General features: G+C 36.6%; 1 protein-coding gene and 2 long non-coding RNA genes across 3 annotated transcripts; 2 read left to right on the top strand and 1 right to left on the bottom strand.

The window, feature by feature from the left end:
- The first annotated feature begins 1,263 nt into the window (after nt 1-1,263).
- LOC118435028 lies at nt 1,264-2,576 on the top strand. The gene is made up of 3 exons (XR_004834439.1): nt 1,264-1,994; nt 2,078-2,131; nt 2,245-2,576. It is a non-coding gene; the product is annotated as an uncharacterized LOC118435028 (long non-coding RNA).
- A 6,215-nt stretch (nt 2,577-8,791) lies between these two features.
- On the bottom strand, nt 8,792-17,623 carry LOC110846541 (phosphatidylinositol 4,5-bisphosphate 3-kinase catalytic subunit alpha isoform). The gene is made up of 25 exons (XM_022093330.2): nt 17,486-17,623; nt 14,688-15,293; nt 14,535-14,612; nt 14,289-14,426; nt 14,140-14,181; nt 13,682-14,061; nt 13,474-13,586; nt 13,316-13,391; nt 13,058-13,245; nt 12,864-12,915; nt 12,770-12,794; nt 12,569-12,688; nt 12,439-12,494; nt 12,202-12,300; nt 11,956-12,120; nt 11,795-11,878; nt 11,696-11,711; nt 11,447-11,615; nt 11,166-11,348; nt 10,912-11,093; nt 10,684-10,856; nt 10,500-10,605; nt 10,360-10,437; nt 9,865-10,255; nt 8,792-9,782 (listed from the first exon to the last, which is right to left on the bottom strand). The coding sequence occupies exons 2-25, from the start codon at nt 14,818-14,820 to the stop codon at nt 9,695-9,697; spliced, it is 3,135 nt and encodes a 1,044-aa protein (XP_021949022.1). The 5' UTR covers nt 14,821-15,293; nt 17,486-17,623; the 3' UTR covers nt 8,792-9,694.
- Nucleotides 17,411-18,186, top strand: LOC118434794. The gene is made up of 3 exons (XR_004834245.1): nt 17,411-17,540; nt 17,628-17,859; nt 17,923-18,186. It is a non-coding gene; the product is annotated as an uncharacterized LOC118434794 (long non-coding RNA).
- The last annotated feature ends 10 nt before the right edge of the window (nt 18,187-18,196 follow it).

Here is an 18,196-nt window from a genome sequence, read left to right as displayed (position 1 = left end):
ATACAAAAGAAAACAATCAACAAACCCACGAGCCGAGCTCTTTGAGAAAGAGATTCAATCAGGATTTCCAACGGGAAAAACTATATCATAATTAATCTCTTTTCCCACGGCTAAATCACGACCTCCTGTCCCCTCCTCCGAGTTGTTTCTTATCTCGTCAAAACTAGCAGACAGACTTATTTCGTCGGCCATGTGACTAGAACAAATTAAGCTTCGACATGAGGTAATAATGAGAACAACTGCGTTCACCTTGATGAACTGAGAAAACATGAAAGACACCCGTGAAGTGTATTCTGATGAAAGAATGGTTGTATTTAAGTATGTATAAATGCCTTGTTTTCCTACACCCGTGTTGGCTACATACTTCATACTTCAAAAGTGCTTTCACTTTCATGGTACATATAAAACATTCTTTTATGTGACAAACTTTACAACTTTTTAACACGGCAAGTCGTAGAAAAAATGTAATTTCTAGTGGCTGTATGCCAGCATAGGAGCACTATATGAGCGCCCATTTCACTTGTATCTCATGCCCTGCTTTCTCCATCATCTTTGCATTATTGTTCCGGTATAGACGTACTAAATACGAGAGAGCGAGACTACTGCGATCCACATGCCAACAGAGGCGGATGAAGAGAAGTAAGAGAAGAGGAAAGCCGTCAAGTCCTCGGAGAGAAGAACAGGGCACAAATTATACTCGTGGTAATTTGCATCTACGTCATTTGCATGCAAAATGCAGTTAGTCCCATGTGAAAGCTGAAGGAAAAGTGTTTTTAATTCATCATTGGTCTTTGCAAACTTTAACTATACACAAAACAAGTGCAACAGGATCAAATTATAGTGAAAATACTTATGACAAGCACATACACATTATAAATACTACATCAGCAACCAGACTCAACAGCATCAACAAGTGAACGATTGTGAGTATTTTCCCGTCACTTTCTCTCTGTCTGGAGTCGATGTATGTAATATGAAGCAGTATAACATCATAATGTGTGCAGTCGTTCATGATGTGTTGACAAAAACGATGAATTTCTTTATTACTGTGGCATCATTCGAATCGAAAATACCAAACTATCAATCCTGCCGCAAGATTGTATAGCCATTCATACATACAGATTTACTATAAGATTTCTGCCAGTTATAAATGTGCAGAGTTTTTGTTTATAGCGTAGTTATTGTGTAGTTGTTGAACAAAAACGAGTAAAGCGAATGTGCTCCTCTGACTCTTCATCTCTGGGTAAAAGAATGAGACGGCACACTTATTTCTTTTCATCTATCAATCTCATAACGGTTTCATTTTATAGTCTAAATCTACCACAACCAGTGCACACAGAATTACTGTTTCCTTGTCCAATAAAAGTAGTACATTCTGTTCGGATAAATTCTGATGCTGTGATTTTCCATATAAATTGAAAAAGTTGGCACACTTTGAGCAAAAGGATTATCGGGGTTAGTCGCATCCCGGCAGACATAATCTCAGCCCCCGTACGTCGTATGAACAAGTTAAATTTATCCTTTACAAGTTCATGTTTCTCCTTGAGCTTGTTATGTACGTGTGCCTGCCTGCCTACCTACGTACGTACGGACAGGACGACGGCCATACTTTGTTTGTTCTTACCTTCTCCCATGTCCAGCAGCAAAAGGGAAAGGAGTGAAGAAGTACAGAAAAACCGAAAGCCAGGATTTGGGGCTGGTTTGGAATGAGAAAGTGGTCGTGGCTACTCCAATTTGGTTGCTCCTCACAAGTAGCTCCCAGCACTTTGAAGTTGAAGCACTTCAAACCTCAAGTCAAAGGAAACAGTTTACCTTTCTCCTCCTGCTTTCGTATTATACTGCTTTCCCCTGCCCAAATTGCACTCCCAACAGATAGTGGTTCGATTGACACTGTCTTCGGCTTCATGAATGAATGAATGAATCTCAACTAAATTTCATAAGCTCATCTGTACTTCAATCAAACCCACCCACCACCAAGTCCCCTCTACAAGCACGTAAGTAAATCCATACACAAGTACTTTGGTTTCCTAGCCTTTTTTAGGTCCACTTTTGAAATGTAAACTCAGATTTTTGACAGGTGTTGGCGGACGGACGGAATTTTATTCAATGAATTGCCCACTCAATTTTGAAAGTATATAATGTAAATTTAAGTTTGTTTGTATTCTGAGAAATATGTGTGTAAGCAGTGCAATGCAATGTAAGGAAAGGACAGCTCAGATTTTCTATGTACATTTTTCCATTTAGTTCACCACAACCAGCACTGGAAAAAGGTGGGAGGGAGAGGATTAAGTGGAGGGCAATAAATCATTGGAATATTTACAATTGGATGTCAACCGCACGACTCATGATTCATGCAATCTAAATGAAATGGAGAGAAGTTGGAGACAATATCTTTTTCCATCTTGGTCATGACTGCTTCAAATGGAAAATAAGAAGTGTAATTTTCTCTGCCTTGGTGTGTATGAGTAGCAGTTTCGAATATGTAATATCGACCTCGCCATCAATATTGTACTTGGGTTTTGACTGGTGCCATTATCCACGTTAGAATATAATAAAATATCTCTAGTATAGTTTCACAACCCAGTTTTACAATACGTGCAACAGGGAAGGGAAAAGAAGTACATGTACTCGCAGTATGTACAGACTGCTTCCTGAATTTTTCTAACAAGTGATCAGAGCATGAGGCTGCATTTATGATTCTTCTAAATATTACAGAGGACCCAAGGCACCAGTGGTGTTGCGCCACCGCATTTATTCCAAAACCAGAAATGCAAAACAAAGGAGAGCGATAGTCATATGTAACGCATTGTAGATAAAACCATATTTTTTGGGAGATTTTCCCAACTTTGACGTAAAAAGAGCCCCCTCCCCCCTTTCTCATGTCAATAGAAGTTGCAGTAACTTCGGTCGCATGCTTTATGTAGAATCCCTTAGGACGAACAGAGCTACGACCGAGCCGCCTGATTTTTGTTGGATATTTATCAGTTACTTGTATGCATCTCTGGTCTGGTGGTGGTTGGGTTGGTTGAGACAACCTTATTCCTTATTCTTAATATGAATACCTGAACATCCAGGTTTCAATTCAAAGCTTATCCCATTTCAAAGTTGACGACCTCGTTACCGATCAGCGTTCTCTTGTGGTTACTAACAAGTTCCACTTTCATCTTGTATTCATTCTCAAGCCCCATTACCATATGAGAATTGAGGAAATTCTAAAAAGCTTTTCAATTTCTCTTACGTGATTGAGATTTCCTGCGCCATGCTTCTTTTGCGACAGGATTTTCCAGCTCTCATCCACAAAGGTCTTCCGAAATCCACTGTCGTGGGTGGGTGAGATGAGTCCTATTCTTACACCCGTCTCGTTCGACAAGGTGAATTCTAATGCAAACCACTTTTTTAGACGACTCACGTCGACTTGCATTGCATTCGGCGTGTTTGGATGCCAAAGTCTTAACACAGTTGGTAAGGTAAACCTTGTTGGTCTAAACATTGTCATTGAGTGAGATCACTTGATACAGTCGAGTATCATATTATATCCAACCTTGCATGCCTTCAACAAGTGATGTATGTATTCCGACTGAATAAAGTTTAACCCATTATTGTGCCCAACAAAAGTCTGTGTATAGTATTAGTAAGCTTATTTTTAGAAGAATAATGCGTAAAAAATATAGTTTACGTGCCACTGCCGTGATTTGCATAAATGTATTATTTTAATAGGCCATAACACATTATAAATAATGCGGCGTATACAGCGTACATACACTTATTAAAATAAATGATAAAAGTAATGGAAGACAAAATTTGCAAACAAAGTTAATAATTCTCCCACTATCTGGAACAAAGCAGAAAGCAAGTCAAAGTCGACCAGCACGACATGTATGTGGACGCATCTTCTTATGTATACACATTTACATATCTGCCTTGGTCCAGAATAGAGGAGAAAGCACGGAGAAAGCTACCAACCACAGTGCACACGGCCTGTTTAAGATGAAGACTTTTAGTAGAAACTCGAGGAGACATGAGAGATGTGGATGTGGAGGAGTTGTAGTGGACGAAATGTAATGCGGTGCTACATTATAGATAAAAGGGTGGACAAGGACAAAAGGGACTAATTTTATGCAGCGTGTCCCGATCTGTTATGTTTGGCTGCTACTCGTTTGTTATGTGGAAAATGAGAGGAAATGTCATTTGCCACTCATTAATAATGCAAAAAGAAGAAGTGAAAAGAGGCAAAGTGAGCAGCAGTATTTTGTGTTCCTCGCCTTGTTATACAGTTCGGATGAACATACTTATGTATGTATCGTCATGTTTGACATGACCTGGTCCCTGGTGCATTCTGCTCCGCCACCCCCAACCACAAATTTAAAGTAAATCAGGTAATGGAATGACATTTGAAAAATGACCATTTGGTTCATCATACATATTCGTAATTGGATAGTCAACCCAACTCAATGCCGAATACAGCATAACAATTTCCAGATTAACAAATCACATTGTAAATTACGAATATTGTGATAAACTACGTAGTGATATTTTGTTAACCGACAAAATCGCTGCACTGAGGATGAATACTTATGAATTAATACGTCATAACGTATGACTCATGCCCCTGTAGCTTACTCATTGAAAAGTAAAACTGAATGAAGCTACGTAGATTGTGGGCAGATTTATTATCTTGTAGGTACACGTATGCATATACGTGATTGACTGTATGGCTCTAGTAAAAACATCCATAATCGAAGCACAATGTTTGGGAATAGTTACAAAGGTGCGAATTTGTATCTGTACACCTAGCCAGACGCAAAAGAAATTAAGTTTCCAATCGTCAACTCCACCTCTCACTTTTTAGGCCGAGGTACTGTCTCGTTTGCCCGGACTCTGAAATCGAGGATAGAGTTTTACAAGGGAACTGGCCAAGGTGTACAGCTGCTCCTCCCATAATGGATGAATCCACAATTACATTAGCCGAACAGTCGAATTATTTTATTATTTCACATCACTCATTTTTATTTTGGCGTTCAAATTATTCAATTTCGTAAGACTTGTACGCCAAAATAAAAATAAAAGAAGTACAAGTCATACGAAATTGAATAATTTGAACGCCAAAATAAAAATGGCCAGGTCCCTTGTAAAACTCTATCCTCGATTTCAGAGTCCGGTCAAACGAGACTGTAAATCCAACCTTAGGAAGAGAGGGAGACGCCAATCTCGATGACTCAACAGATACACCCGAAGATCAACTGGATCTACCCTGTTGGGCGTTATACATCTTTCCTCGACGAATTTCTGCATAGCAAATTAACGCCAGCATTTGTGTGTGTTACTCCACGAGTTATGGTAATGGACCTCATGTCGAAAATCGATTTTTTTGAAATCCTTCAAGTATGTGTTAGAGGACCTTAAAATATGCAGAAAAATCAGTTTCCCCGAATTTTTGAAGTTTCAATAGGGCTGATAGGAGGGGGTGTGGCTTCCGTTGAGATACCACCTTTACGCAGCCGCTATTTCACGCAGGGACTCAAAATTTCACATGTGGGTACCATGGGCCAATACAATTGCGGGTCTTTTTCTCTTTTTTGAAATTAGGTCATGATGACCGTTTTCAGGTCAAAATTTACCGCATGTCAAATAAGTATGAAAACGTCAGGTCGCACATAACCCCACAAATGGGGTATCATTGGAAAGGTCTCGGCAAGAGGATTAAGAATATATCTACTTTATGGGGTCTGGGACCACTCCCTGGAGTTCCAGAGGCAGAACAATATTTTTGAGTTTTTGCCATCTATTTCTCTGTTAGCTCTCCTATCTGCCGCTGTGTTAAAATCTGGGAAATTGAAAATCTTCATTTTTCTGCCAGGGGGTGGTCATACACCCTACAAAGTATATATATTCTGAATCCTCTTGCCAAGACCTTTCTAATGATGCCCCATTTACGGGGCTATGTGAGACGATTTACAAAAAATTAGATATTATGCACATTTTGACCTAAAAACGGTCACTATGACCTAATTTCAAAAAAAGAGAAAAAGACCCGCAATTGTATTGGCCCATGGTACCCACATGTGAAATTTTGAGTCCCTGCGTGAAATAGCGGCTGCATAAAGGTGGTATCTCAACGGAAGCCACACCCCCTCCTATCAGCCCTATTGAAACTTCAAAAGTTCGGGGAAACTGATTTTTCTGCATATTTTAAGGTCCTCCAACACATACTTGAAGGATTTCAAAAAAATCGATTTTCGACATCAGATCCAGTACCATAACTCGTGGAGTAACCCGTGTGTGAATTGAGACTAAAAGTAAGAACGGCCAATACAAACAGAAAGATGTCCGTATGAATCACGAGAAATTTAAGTAATCGAATCAAGGATGTATTTATTAGAACGTTAGTTGTACAGAGGACTCGAATTGATTCCATAGCCTATGTCTATGTCAAGCATGGAGATATAAAATTACAGATAATTTTTGGTGTCCATTTATCATCACTATTGATTGGACAATATTTAAGCGTGATGAATTTGATTTGAATTTCATCCCGCTTGCAATGTTAATCACGTGGGCACATGTTTTTGGCGGGCAGAAATTCCATCATGCTTAAATACTTTCCAGTCAATAGCAACTTCTACATATGTACGTAGTACGAGTGTTTTATTAATGTTGATTATATCATGCAAAATATTATATGTAGTACGTACATGGTACATATGTACCTATACTACATACAAGATTCTGCAGGTTACTCCTGAATTTTTAGCTTTCTCTGAGAAAGCTAAACTGATAGCATCAGTGATCCGTATGAAAACTTCGAATCCTATAATCATAATCCCATAATGAATTAAAGTTTTCCTGATAAACATATGAATATATTATATATATTACATAGTATATTTCATTCTCAATGAATGATTTCAACTGTTAAAAAGTGTAGACTAGATATGGCCCGGGTCAGAGCAAGTTGTGGTTATTTTTGCATACAATTTTATACTCCTTAATAGCGTTGCAATGATGACGTCGTGGGTCGTATCGTAAATAAACGGACCGTAGTTGGTACAGTATGGGCAGAAAGTCATTATACCCTCATGCTTTTTCTACTTCAAGCCTCATCTTGTTCGATAACCTTGAGGGGATGAACCGCAATTTCGCACAATTACTTATCATGATGCAAGGTTTTCGGAACCATACTTTGAATGACGGTGTGGCACAAGCAACGACACGGTGGAATTATATCTAAAATTCGGACAGGAAAAAAGTCTTTACACCCTTTGACTTTTTGGTACTTTCAGTGTAATTTTTAAAAACATCCCCTTAAATCCTTCTTCACCCACTATATGATGTACTATTCTTTGATAAATAACATTTTTGCAATGCTGGACAGCTTGTCTGTTATCAATATTAGCTCATACTGACTCAAAAACATCTTAGCCCCGTCCTTGGGGAAAAATTGGTTAATTTTGATGATAAAAGGCTTCGACACCAAAGAATTTCCGATTAACTACCCATTAAGAATGGTACAGTTGCCAGAATAGTCTGGAGCTGCAAAAAATTTGGGATGATAATGATGATATAGAATTTAACAGGTTTTTCATAGACACGGAGCACGCGCTTATAGACGGATCACGGCAACTTCTGCAAAAGCCAATGACTCCATGGTAACCTTCACCAAAAATCAACTTGGAAACGAGGGAAGAATATAATCTTCGAGTTTCTGTGCGAATTATAAAGAATCGGATAGCTTAAGATGAATTTGAATAGCGAGCAACATGGAGAAATCCGTTTCTCCGCAAGGGCTATACTGTAGACAGCTCTAAATGGGCTGAAAAGCATGATGATTGGATGGCTAAACGTTAGAAACTCCTGATACTGTTCAGCGACGTCAACATCAACATGTTTGGTTCAAATTGGGACCAGTGGAATATGGATTTAGCAAAGAGACGCTGACAAACCCAACGACCGTATGCTAACCATTGATTTTATTGGTGAAAACCAAATTGTTTGGGCGTCAAGTAGTGGAAGGGCGTCATCAATTTTGATACAGCCGAAGTAATGATGTACAAAAACTATTACTGCGACATTTTGGGTTGGAATTTGATGGTGGCGGAAGGAAATAAGCGTTGGGGAATAATTATATTTTCAAATAGAAAGGTGATTTTATGCCCCTATCAAAGTTATTGAGGATTTGGTTTAGAACAAAGGACATTTAATTGTTGATTTGCCTTACATAATCATCGCATAGCATGCCAATAAACATTTATGGTCAATGGTGAAGCTCAAAATTTTTCAGCACACGCTATCAAACCTCAAAATCTGGTCGACGCTATAAAGCTTGAATTGGTGAATTTTGACACCTCTTTCACCAGCTCATTTTTTTAGTCGATTCAAAGACGTGCCCTCACCTTCCCAAAGGATCGAGGTGGACATCCCAGATGCTAATTTCACTGCTATTCAACACAGAAAACTTTGGACAAATTTTTCATGAAACTTGAATAGAGGTGTAAAGACTTTTTTCCAGTCGGAATTTTGGATATAATTCCACCGTGTCGTTGCTTGTGCCACACCGTCATTCAAAGTATGGTTCCGGAAACCTTACGTCGTGATAAGTAATTACGCAAAATTGCAGTTCAAGCCCTCAAGCTTCTTGAACAATATCCCGCTTGAAGTAGAAAAAGCATGAGGGTATAATGACTTTCTGCCGATACTGTAGTTGTAGGTATGTGCACAATTAAGTAGTTATATATGGCATTACATTTTCCAGTTCGCGTATACTCAATGAAATATACAGGGTGTACAAGATACGTAAGTTTAATTAATCAGTCTTTATTTAACAAATACATATTATTCCTTTGTGTATTTAAACGTTTTTGAAATAACCGCGACGAATCGCTACATGAAATTGACATAAATTTAAAATTTTTTCAAGATTCGTTAACATCTCTTTAACCTAAGTATTGGATTACAGAGTTGGAATATTAGTAGTATTGAATTAATCGGGACTCGTTGATATTACAAATCTATGACCATAATATACTACAGCATACTATGAGATCAATCATTGATTAGAATTGGCAAAGGGATCAATCACGAAATATTTAAGTAAATGATCGATCACGGCAAAGGCTAATAATGTCTTTATACATATATCAAGTTTTTATAGTTTCACTTTTACGGATATTAGCTCCAATCGACTTGCATAGGTGAGGTATATTATTTATGTATGTATCTATACGTAGGAACTAACAGGATTCATTAATATATTTTATCAGCTTATTACAAAAAAAAATCCCCTATAAGCCCAGTAACCAACAGATTGGCCTGCAATTTTCGATCTGGACACAAAACATGAATGAACAAAGAGTTTACCTAAATTACATACAAGTCGTTCAACAACTATGTATAATGATTATTTATGTTGAATTAAGAGATCTTCCCAAATAATATAGGCATTGTCAAGACATACTCACAGGTATCTTTACAATATTATTAATACATTAATACAAATGAGGTAAGTAAGGATTCCGAGAGAAACATACGTCTCAAAAGTTCCTCTAACATGTTATGTACATACATGAACATCACAGACTATGAGAATAAAAGAGTCTTGTCTTTTTTAGAGCTTAACTCATGGCTCACGTATAGACTCGTAACGCCAGCTCCAGACCATGAGTTATAATTATTGGAAGGGAGCAAATTTATTTCAGAGTCAAGTAGACGCATCCTTAATGTGGTTTAAAGAGTGAAAAAACCAATCCAACTTTGTTATCCAGCCACCCCCATACGCTTCACAAAACCTATGCACAACAAACAACGCGAGTTAATTGCTGCAAGCAAAAGTGATTATTAACCTATCAGTGCAACTACTTATTATATTACCTTGTTTGAAAATAATTTAAAGCCTCAGCTTCATTCATTTCCACAGCTAAAGTTTTTCTCAAATAATCAACGTCGCCAATAGTTTGCAATTCCGAAATTCCACACGGGAGCATCAGGCTGAACAATGATATCAGTAGATTTGCATGACGACGTAGAATAATATAGGCTCTTCCACAAAGCTGTTGAAACTCATGAAATGCGGGACTCTTTCGTGGGTTATCATGGCCCTTTGCAATCACACAGAGGAAATCTTCGGTTAACACAAACGGCACGCGTTCTCTATTGATTCCAAACTTCTTTTTAAAATGGCCCAAAAAATGACCAAAGTCAATATGGAAAATATGTCCATCCTCGGCCACCATGATATTATCAGGATTCCTATCTCCAATACCTACAATAAATAAAGATACTCGTAATTAGCGAGTTTCAAAGTTCTAAAGTCCCCATCAACATATACACTATATAACATGCATTATGTAATATACAAACGCTTACCAAGGATAAATGTAGCAACACAGTAACCGGCGCATGATCTCTTAAAGGTGTCAATAGCTTGTGAATATTTATCCTCTCCTGTAAAAAGTAACAGAGTTATAGTTGGAATAATTTTAGAAGCAGAAGAAGAAAAAAACTACCTTTATTCCTTTCCATTAACCATTTGTGTAGTTGTCTCGAATTGACTTGGATTGCCGCTAGTGTTCTTTGTCTTTGGATCGTGTATACGGTTTGAGCCTTCAAAATCTAACGGAACAATAACAATTAATCATTTTTACAAATGCCCCTCATTGTAAAAAAACAGTTTTCTTTGTAGTCTCTTACCACTTGAATCAAACCAACTTGTTTTCCAGTGGCTAAGCAAATATATGTCATCATTTTTAAATCCAAACCATCCAACCTCCACAATTCGTCCATTACTCGAATGACTTGAAGTGTTAACATATCTTGACGTAGGTCATCTCCGTTCTTAAAAATTGCAGCAGTGTTGCCATACCCTGCGAGAGTTGATGAATTAAAATGTGTTCATGTTTTTTTACAAAAAATTTGTACCTATAAGTTGTGCTAAAGGGTCGTTATTATGCCATACAAGCCACAATGGTCGCTTGGCAGAGTCCATAATTCTGCAAGACTCAACTTTCAAGGAACCAAGTTCCACTGTGGGACTTACAGGATTACTCAAATTCTCTAAAACCTCTAAGAAATCTGCCTGTCGGATTTGTTCGCTGAGAAACCTATGAAAAAGTGAATCCAATTTAGGATCAAATTCATTATATTATAAACAACTTTATAAATGACCAGCTAACTTTAGTCTATCTTTTGGTGTATCATCCTTACGATCCTTCAGAGAATCGGTTAAAACTGTTAATTTATCTAAAGCTTCAACTTGTTTGTACAAATCTCTCAAGTGTCCAGATAATCCTCTGCAATAAGATTCTAGAATGAGACCGAATCGAACATCCAGCCAGGACTTGCCAGATATTTCTGACCTGAAATTTCGTAATGGTTAATTATCTTTTTCTACACTGTTGCTTTATTGAATGCAAAACTTGAAATTTTTCCTTGTCCTCCCAAGTCTCATTCATACCTTAAGTGCCAGAAAAAGTAATGCCCAATTTGACGATTCCCTAGGGCTCGACGTAGAAGAAACAGGACCAGTCGTGATTTAATGTATGGTTCATATTTGAGAGATTGGACTAATTGAAGAAGCAAGTCCAGTACATCAGAATCCCAGAGTAGTTGATCCAGGTTCCGCACTAATAAAATATAATAAAATGGGGATGCAAAACTCTCAGGGAGAGACTATCTCGTGTACGATTTAATATTATTATCTTACCTGCCAATTCCCGTGACTAGGTTGTTAGAAATCACATTTATAAAATTACTGTATTAACTAAAACCATATGTAATTGTAGTGTGATCCAAATTTACTCACAAACACATCTGCTGATTTACAATCCAATAAAGCTAATGCAGTTTCCATTGGAATCGAACTCCACCGTCTCAGTAGTTCGTAAAACTGAAAAACATTAATAATATTAAATAATATTTATATTCCATATTATGGAATTAAAAAACATGCTATTGAAAAATTACGATTGCAGTCTGTTTTCTGCAATTCCACTTCACGGCCGCAATTACTCGTGGAAGTGACTGTGGGTACTCTAGGCGGCAAAATTCTCGATATTTCCATACTAATGCCTTATCTTGCTCCGAAACTTCACAAAGTGGGTCTCGATTTATTAACTCGGCTAAGTACTTCTGCGCATTACAAATTATTTACTGTTGACACATATATACGTACGCCAAGTAACTACTAAATTATTTAAGCTAAATACTTACTTCTTCGGACGGTGGACAAGTGGCAACAATATCCTCAGTTTTACAAAGAAATTCCGCTAACGTACAAATTTCTTGTTCTTTCGGATAATAAACAGGATGCTACAAAAAAAACATTGCAATAAATATCTCTCTCCCCCCTGAAGACGAGGGATTTAGGACAACCCTAACTGACGACAATAGTTATTCGGGATAAAATGATATTCTCCAAAGCAAGTCTAAACTTTTATTTTCACTCACTGAATATTTGTCAAACTCCAGCTCCAGCGAGGAACATTCCTTGTCCAAACTGGAGCCTGCATTACATTAATGCTTAAATAAATTGAAGGTTTGCTATAAAATTAATAACAATATGCATGAAAACCCATACCAGTTAATCCTAATGGATTAAGCAATTGAACAGAATCGAGCGTCATTGGAGCAGGCCACAACTCTAGCCTTACTTTTCCTGTAATTAACCTGCCTCTATAGTCGAACAAGTTTACGTTCCCTGGGTATATGTGCAATAAAATCTCATTTTATTAATTAATTTTAATATATAGAGCAGAGTGCATTGTTATTTTTGACTTACCCCATGATAACATACAATATTCTTCCTGAAAAATAAGTTGGTTGTAAATCTGACATAATTAATACTCATGATTTATAGTACTTGCAAAACTTACTTTAGCAGGCTTTCGTTTACTCTTGGAAACACTGCATATTGAAACGCATAATCTGAAACACACAAAAAACATTAATTTTAGGTTAAATTCCATTCATAAATTGTCATCAATCAGTTTCACATTATTATATAAAATCTACAGATAGTATAACAAAAATCTTCAATTTGTCATGAAAGGAGAATTGCAAGTTGTACCTGGCACTTCTAGGAATCTCAGAAACGGGGAGATTAAAGGTTAATGTTTCCTGCCATCGCGCAGTACTGCAAGGTAATTGTGTTGTTTGAAGAAGTCCACACAACGCTTCATCTCCATGAAATATCCCTGCTTTTACACACACATTGTCTGTCGTTGCATTTATGTATGTAGCCCATAAAACTTGAACCTGGAATTAAGCAAATTAAAGTATGTCATACTCTACTCCTGACCTACTTGAGATTTTATAAAATGCTTACTAAAAATGGAACATTTATTCTCCACAAATGCACATCTCCTACGGGTTTCTCTGTTTCACTTGTTCTATGTGTCCGTCTGTATTATAAACCAAAAGAAAGTTATAATATTTGTAAATAAACATTTATTAAATTTCTGCTCAAATGTGATGATGCCTAACCTGTAATACGCAGGAATATGGAAAGGTTCCATGGGAAGTTTATTATATAACACGTCACGGTCAATGAATTCAAACTGTGGAATTTCATCTACGCGTACCATTTCTCGAATGTACTATCAGGGATAAATTAATAATAAATACATAAACCTTGATGATTCATAATTCAATGATTCATGTAATTTAAATTAAAATAGCAAATAAATCTTACTTTATACTGCGATATGGATTGTGGTCCCAACAAATATTCCTGTCGTGCACAAATTTTTAATACAAAGTTTGTCGACAATGGGACGTCCCTATCGTGCCTTTTTTTCCTCCGGTACGTACTTTCAATAGTTTCCTTTATAACAGTGTCAGCGTTTGCCTCGACGGCCACTTTTACGGAGACTGGACTTCCATGACTAGCATTTACCCAAACTGACAATAGAACCATACCACCCGCAAACATTTGATGAGGACTTAAACTCTTCACAACTTGGGCAGCATAAGCATAGTTGGCATGCCGTTCTTTTGTAACTTCTCTCGTTTCAACTATTTCTTTGCAAAGGTTGATGGAGTCCTTTCGAAACTCTATTACTTCTAGGCCACCTAGATCAGAATAAATCAACGTAATTTTTAACTATTGTAATGTAATGTGTTAGGTTTGAAAATTAACGAATTACTTACTTAGCTCATCGAACTGATTAGCAGGTATTCCAATAATAAAACCTGCGAAAAAAATAGATTATTACTTGTAGTTACTTAATAATGGTAATCACACAGGTATCGTTGGTTGAACATTTAAATTATGTTATGGTGCCATTTATAGTTCTTACTTATTTGCGAATTAAGTATGTTTTCTTGCTTGGTTGAAGCATTGGGCTCAACTAATTTTAGGAATGGAACAAATAAATGAAGATCGCAAAGCCGCCTGGATTCGTCATGAAATTCCTCCTTCTTTGCGTCCGATGTAACTGTCAGACATTAAAAGCATTACAAAATGTATTTACAATATTTTTATACACTGATACTAATAATATACTGACATTAACTTGACTAATAATAAACGCTAGCTTACATACCCGACGTGAACACATACTCTGCTTCAGGTGACAGCAGGTGAAACAAAGGAAATTTAGGCCCTTCCTTCCATACTTGAGCTGAAATACGGACCATATCAAAAATAGTTAATAATTAATGACATCGTAAAACAAGCTTTATTATTTTTTCTTTACATTTTATCATGTGAAGTGTCTGATCCCTTTGGCATTTCAATGGCAAAATCACACCGGTAGGCAGAAGAATGTCCAGGTCGAGCCTCTGCGGCATCAAATGATGACCCCATAGTTCTCCTGATGATGCAGGCATATTGAAGACAATTTACACGAAAGACGTAATGGGAACTGATTTCACGTTTTTAAATATGGGTGACCACCACCTCCACTAACAACTTCATAAGTAGTTGTTAGATTATCTGATGATTGACGTCAATGGACGTGACGGAAGATCGGCGTATTAGATCTGATTATATTGCAAATCGAATGATATAAACTGAGTTGAATTGAGGAAAGTAAGTACCACGAAAATGCTATCACTGGTGTAAAAACGTGATATATTTAAGACTGCACGCTGCTATACTATGGTATGATCATATCACAAAATCGTACAATATGATCCATCAATAGCTAATAGTAGTGTTAATTCTTTAAAGATTACATTCTTTCTTGGAGTTATAATCTTGAATTAATTTATGCTTAAACTTCGTCACTTAGCTCTGGACGGTATAGCGAATTTGTCACATTTAATATCCACAATTCCAGCATTCTTCACACCTCTGAAATCTGAATCAACAAGAAAACAATAATGTTTTTAGATTGAGAATACTACCACTTTCACAGGTCCATTGATACATAAACGTTATTTAATCCCATTGTAACACGATCAACGAACAAAAGGTTTACGGAATCGGATTATTGCTTGATGACAATGTCGAATACATATTTATAATCTGCGGACGACGACACATAATAAATTTCATTCTACTTTCGATGCAGACATTGCTGACTGTCACTGTGGCATCATTACCGAGATGGGATTTCTACTTACTTTTTGGCTGTCGTTCATATTCACGATGAATACAAAATGCAAATGTTTATTTTATGAATGGAATTTATGCTATTTACGATTTAAGTGAGGTTTGTGTTTGTGGTGCTGAGATGAGATAGGCAAAACAGCAACATATCGGCAAACTAAACCAGTTGCTTATACTTATACTTTGTACTTACTTATGATGATGATATTACTGACTTTGAGGTTAAAGAGAAATTGCGAATTTAGTTGGTAATATTTAGTTTGCATATATGCATACAAAGTTATGTTATGTAACATAACATAACATAAAATACGTAAAATTTGGTACTTGGAATCTAGGGGAAGGTTGTGGTAGGAAATGATAAATATGATAATAAGCGAAGGAAACAACAAACCCATTTTTTGAAGAAAATCTTGGAAGAAAATAATTACCCACGAAAAATGATTGAATACAGACTGAAGAAAGTCAAAAACAAAATGCAGTATAACAATAACAACAACTCACTAGACGAACCAGTCAAAAGAATTATTTTACCGTGGGCAGGTGAAACCACCACAAAAATTGCACGATTTCTAGAAAGTAAACTAGAAATGAAAATAGGTTACATTCCTGGCCCGAAGTTATCCAGAATGCTAACCAACACTAAAGAGAAACCGAGAACAATAAATTGTGGGATTTATTCAATTCAATGCAGTAATTGTCCAGCAAAGTATATTGGAGAAACAGGACGTGATTATACTACAAGAATTCAGGAACACATTCATGCCATTAGAAGTGGAAATGTAAGATTATCTCCTGTTGCTCTACACAGGCATGAACATGAACACAATTTGGACCCAAATTCGTATAAATTAATTCTAAAACAACCTAGAAGATATTTTCGGAAATTTAAAGAAGCACTGTTCATCAAAAGTACCACTAACAAGATGAATATTTCGAGAGGAGTCGCAGTCAGCCCTATCTGGTCAAGTACACTAACAAACTTTTTAACATATACACAATAGCCCTCAAAGTCCACGTAAAAATTTATAAATGTAACCATGTAATTATTTGATATCAAACAAAACTTGACTTGGAGGAGGAAACGTACACATGAATTTTAGTTTACAAATATATTTTTGCCTGATGAAGAAATTCTGTATGAATATCGAAAGCTTGCAACAATAAATACTTCAAGTTAAAATGTCCTCTGATGCCGATGTAATGCATCAATACCCATTTTTTGCATTAACATCTATCTATACATAACCAAATTCACCAAAATATTTTTCACCAAAGCATCATCATGCTGATGTTGGCTTAACCATCCTCAATTTCTTATTTTGACTCATTTTCTAAGCAAATCAAATGTTAATCAATTAGCATGTGTCTACTTAGTGGCTTTGGATGGAAAGAGTTTTAGTTTGACTTATACTAGGATAACTTAATTAGGTAATATTATTCTAACGATGAAAGACGCCAGACTATGATAATTCTGTGAACATTACTAGCTAGCTAATTACCACCAAGCAAAGGGTGAACTAATTTCGACTATGAAGAAGAATATTAAGATAAATGGTCAATGGCTTCTAAGATCATGGCCGAATAAAGATGTCACATGTATGTAGTAATGTAGTAAATATGAATGGAAACTTGATGCTCGTATTATATGAAAAGAGAGGTTAAGCCACATGCCACATGATATTACTTATGCGGCACTAGTCTAAAGTTCAATAACAACTAACACGTAAACATTATGTCATTACTGTTGTTACTGTTGGATTTTTAAATGAATTAAAACTGAAGCGCATACAATTGGCACGTACACAGACCAATATCTGGACATAATTACACATTTCGTTATACAACAACTCTAAACAGAATGACATCACCGAAAAGCTAACACTGAGTAAACAAGTTGAAACAAATAATTTGAGCTTAAATATATGATTCCTGTATTACCTGCTTGCTTCCAATTGACCCATTTTATAATCCAACGACACAGAGGAGAAAGAAGGTAAACACGAAAACTCACTCACGACCATTCAATTGAATAAAAAGTCGTAATCCTGTTAATTCTCATTGTAACTTAAATTGGAAATAGTTGCGTATTTATTTAAGAACAAAAAATGGATAAATCGGGAGATGTTAAGAAGACGGATACACACAGCTGGGCCTGACTCACTCACACTGAAATCCCCTCGCTCTCTGTCCAATGTTATTTTCAGTTGCCAGTTATGCCACCAACGGACGACGACCATGTTTCTGAACGATTTCCACAAGTTCCCTCCTCCATCCAGAGCCAGACACGAGTCAGACAACAATTGTACAACATTGTATGCATTATGGAAAAACAAGTTATTTTTTTGTTATTGAAAACTGCCTTTCATCTTTTTCAGTTGAAACCCTTCGGTGCTCTGTTCAGACAAAAATACGAAATGATGAGACTGCGTTTGACTTTCACTCTCTTTTGTTTGATTCCATGCTCATTATTTTAAAATTGCATTTGTTTTCACGTAGCAATCAGAACGACGAGCGAAGTGACCCTGACCAAAAATTCTACACTGCAATTTCTCGTAGACTATGGAGAATGACAAAAAATGGCGTGCTAAAAAAAACTACCAAACTGAAATAAAAGTTTAGTTCACATTGGCTAATCTCAACATTTTCTGT

This window comes from Folsomia candida, unplaced genomic scaffold (genome assembly GCF_002217175.1).
Source record: "Folsomia candida strain VU population unplaced genomic scaffold, ASM221717v1 Fcan01_Sc003, whole genome shotgun sequence".
NCBI classification, from domain to species: domain Eukaryota; kingdom Metazoa; phylum Arthropoda; class Collembola; order Entomobryomorpha; family Isotomidae; genus Folsomia; species Folsomia candida.
This window is presented reverse-complemented; position numbering and strand designations above follow the sequence as displayed.

Excerpts from the sequence above, each read along its gene's own strand:
- LOC110846541 (XM_022093330.2), bottom strand. The coding sequence starts at position 14,820 with ATGCCTGCATCATCAGGAGAACTATGGGGTCATCATTTGATGCCGCAG. Across the intron at positions 14,427-14,534 it reads AGAGTATGTGTTCACGTCGG|TTACATCGGACGCAAAGAAG; the intron begins GTATGTAAGCTA and ends AATGTCTGACAG. Across the intron at positions 10,438-10,499 it reads GTTAATGGAAAGGAATAAAG|GAGAGGATAAATATTCACAA; the intron begins GTAGTTTTTTTC and ends TACTTTTTACAG.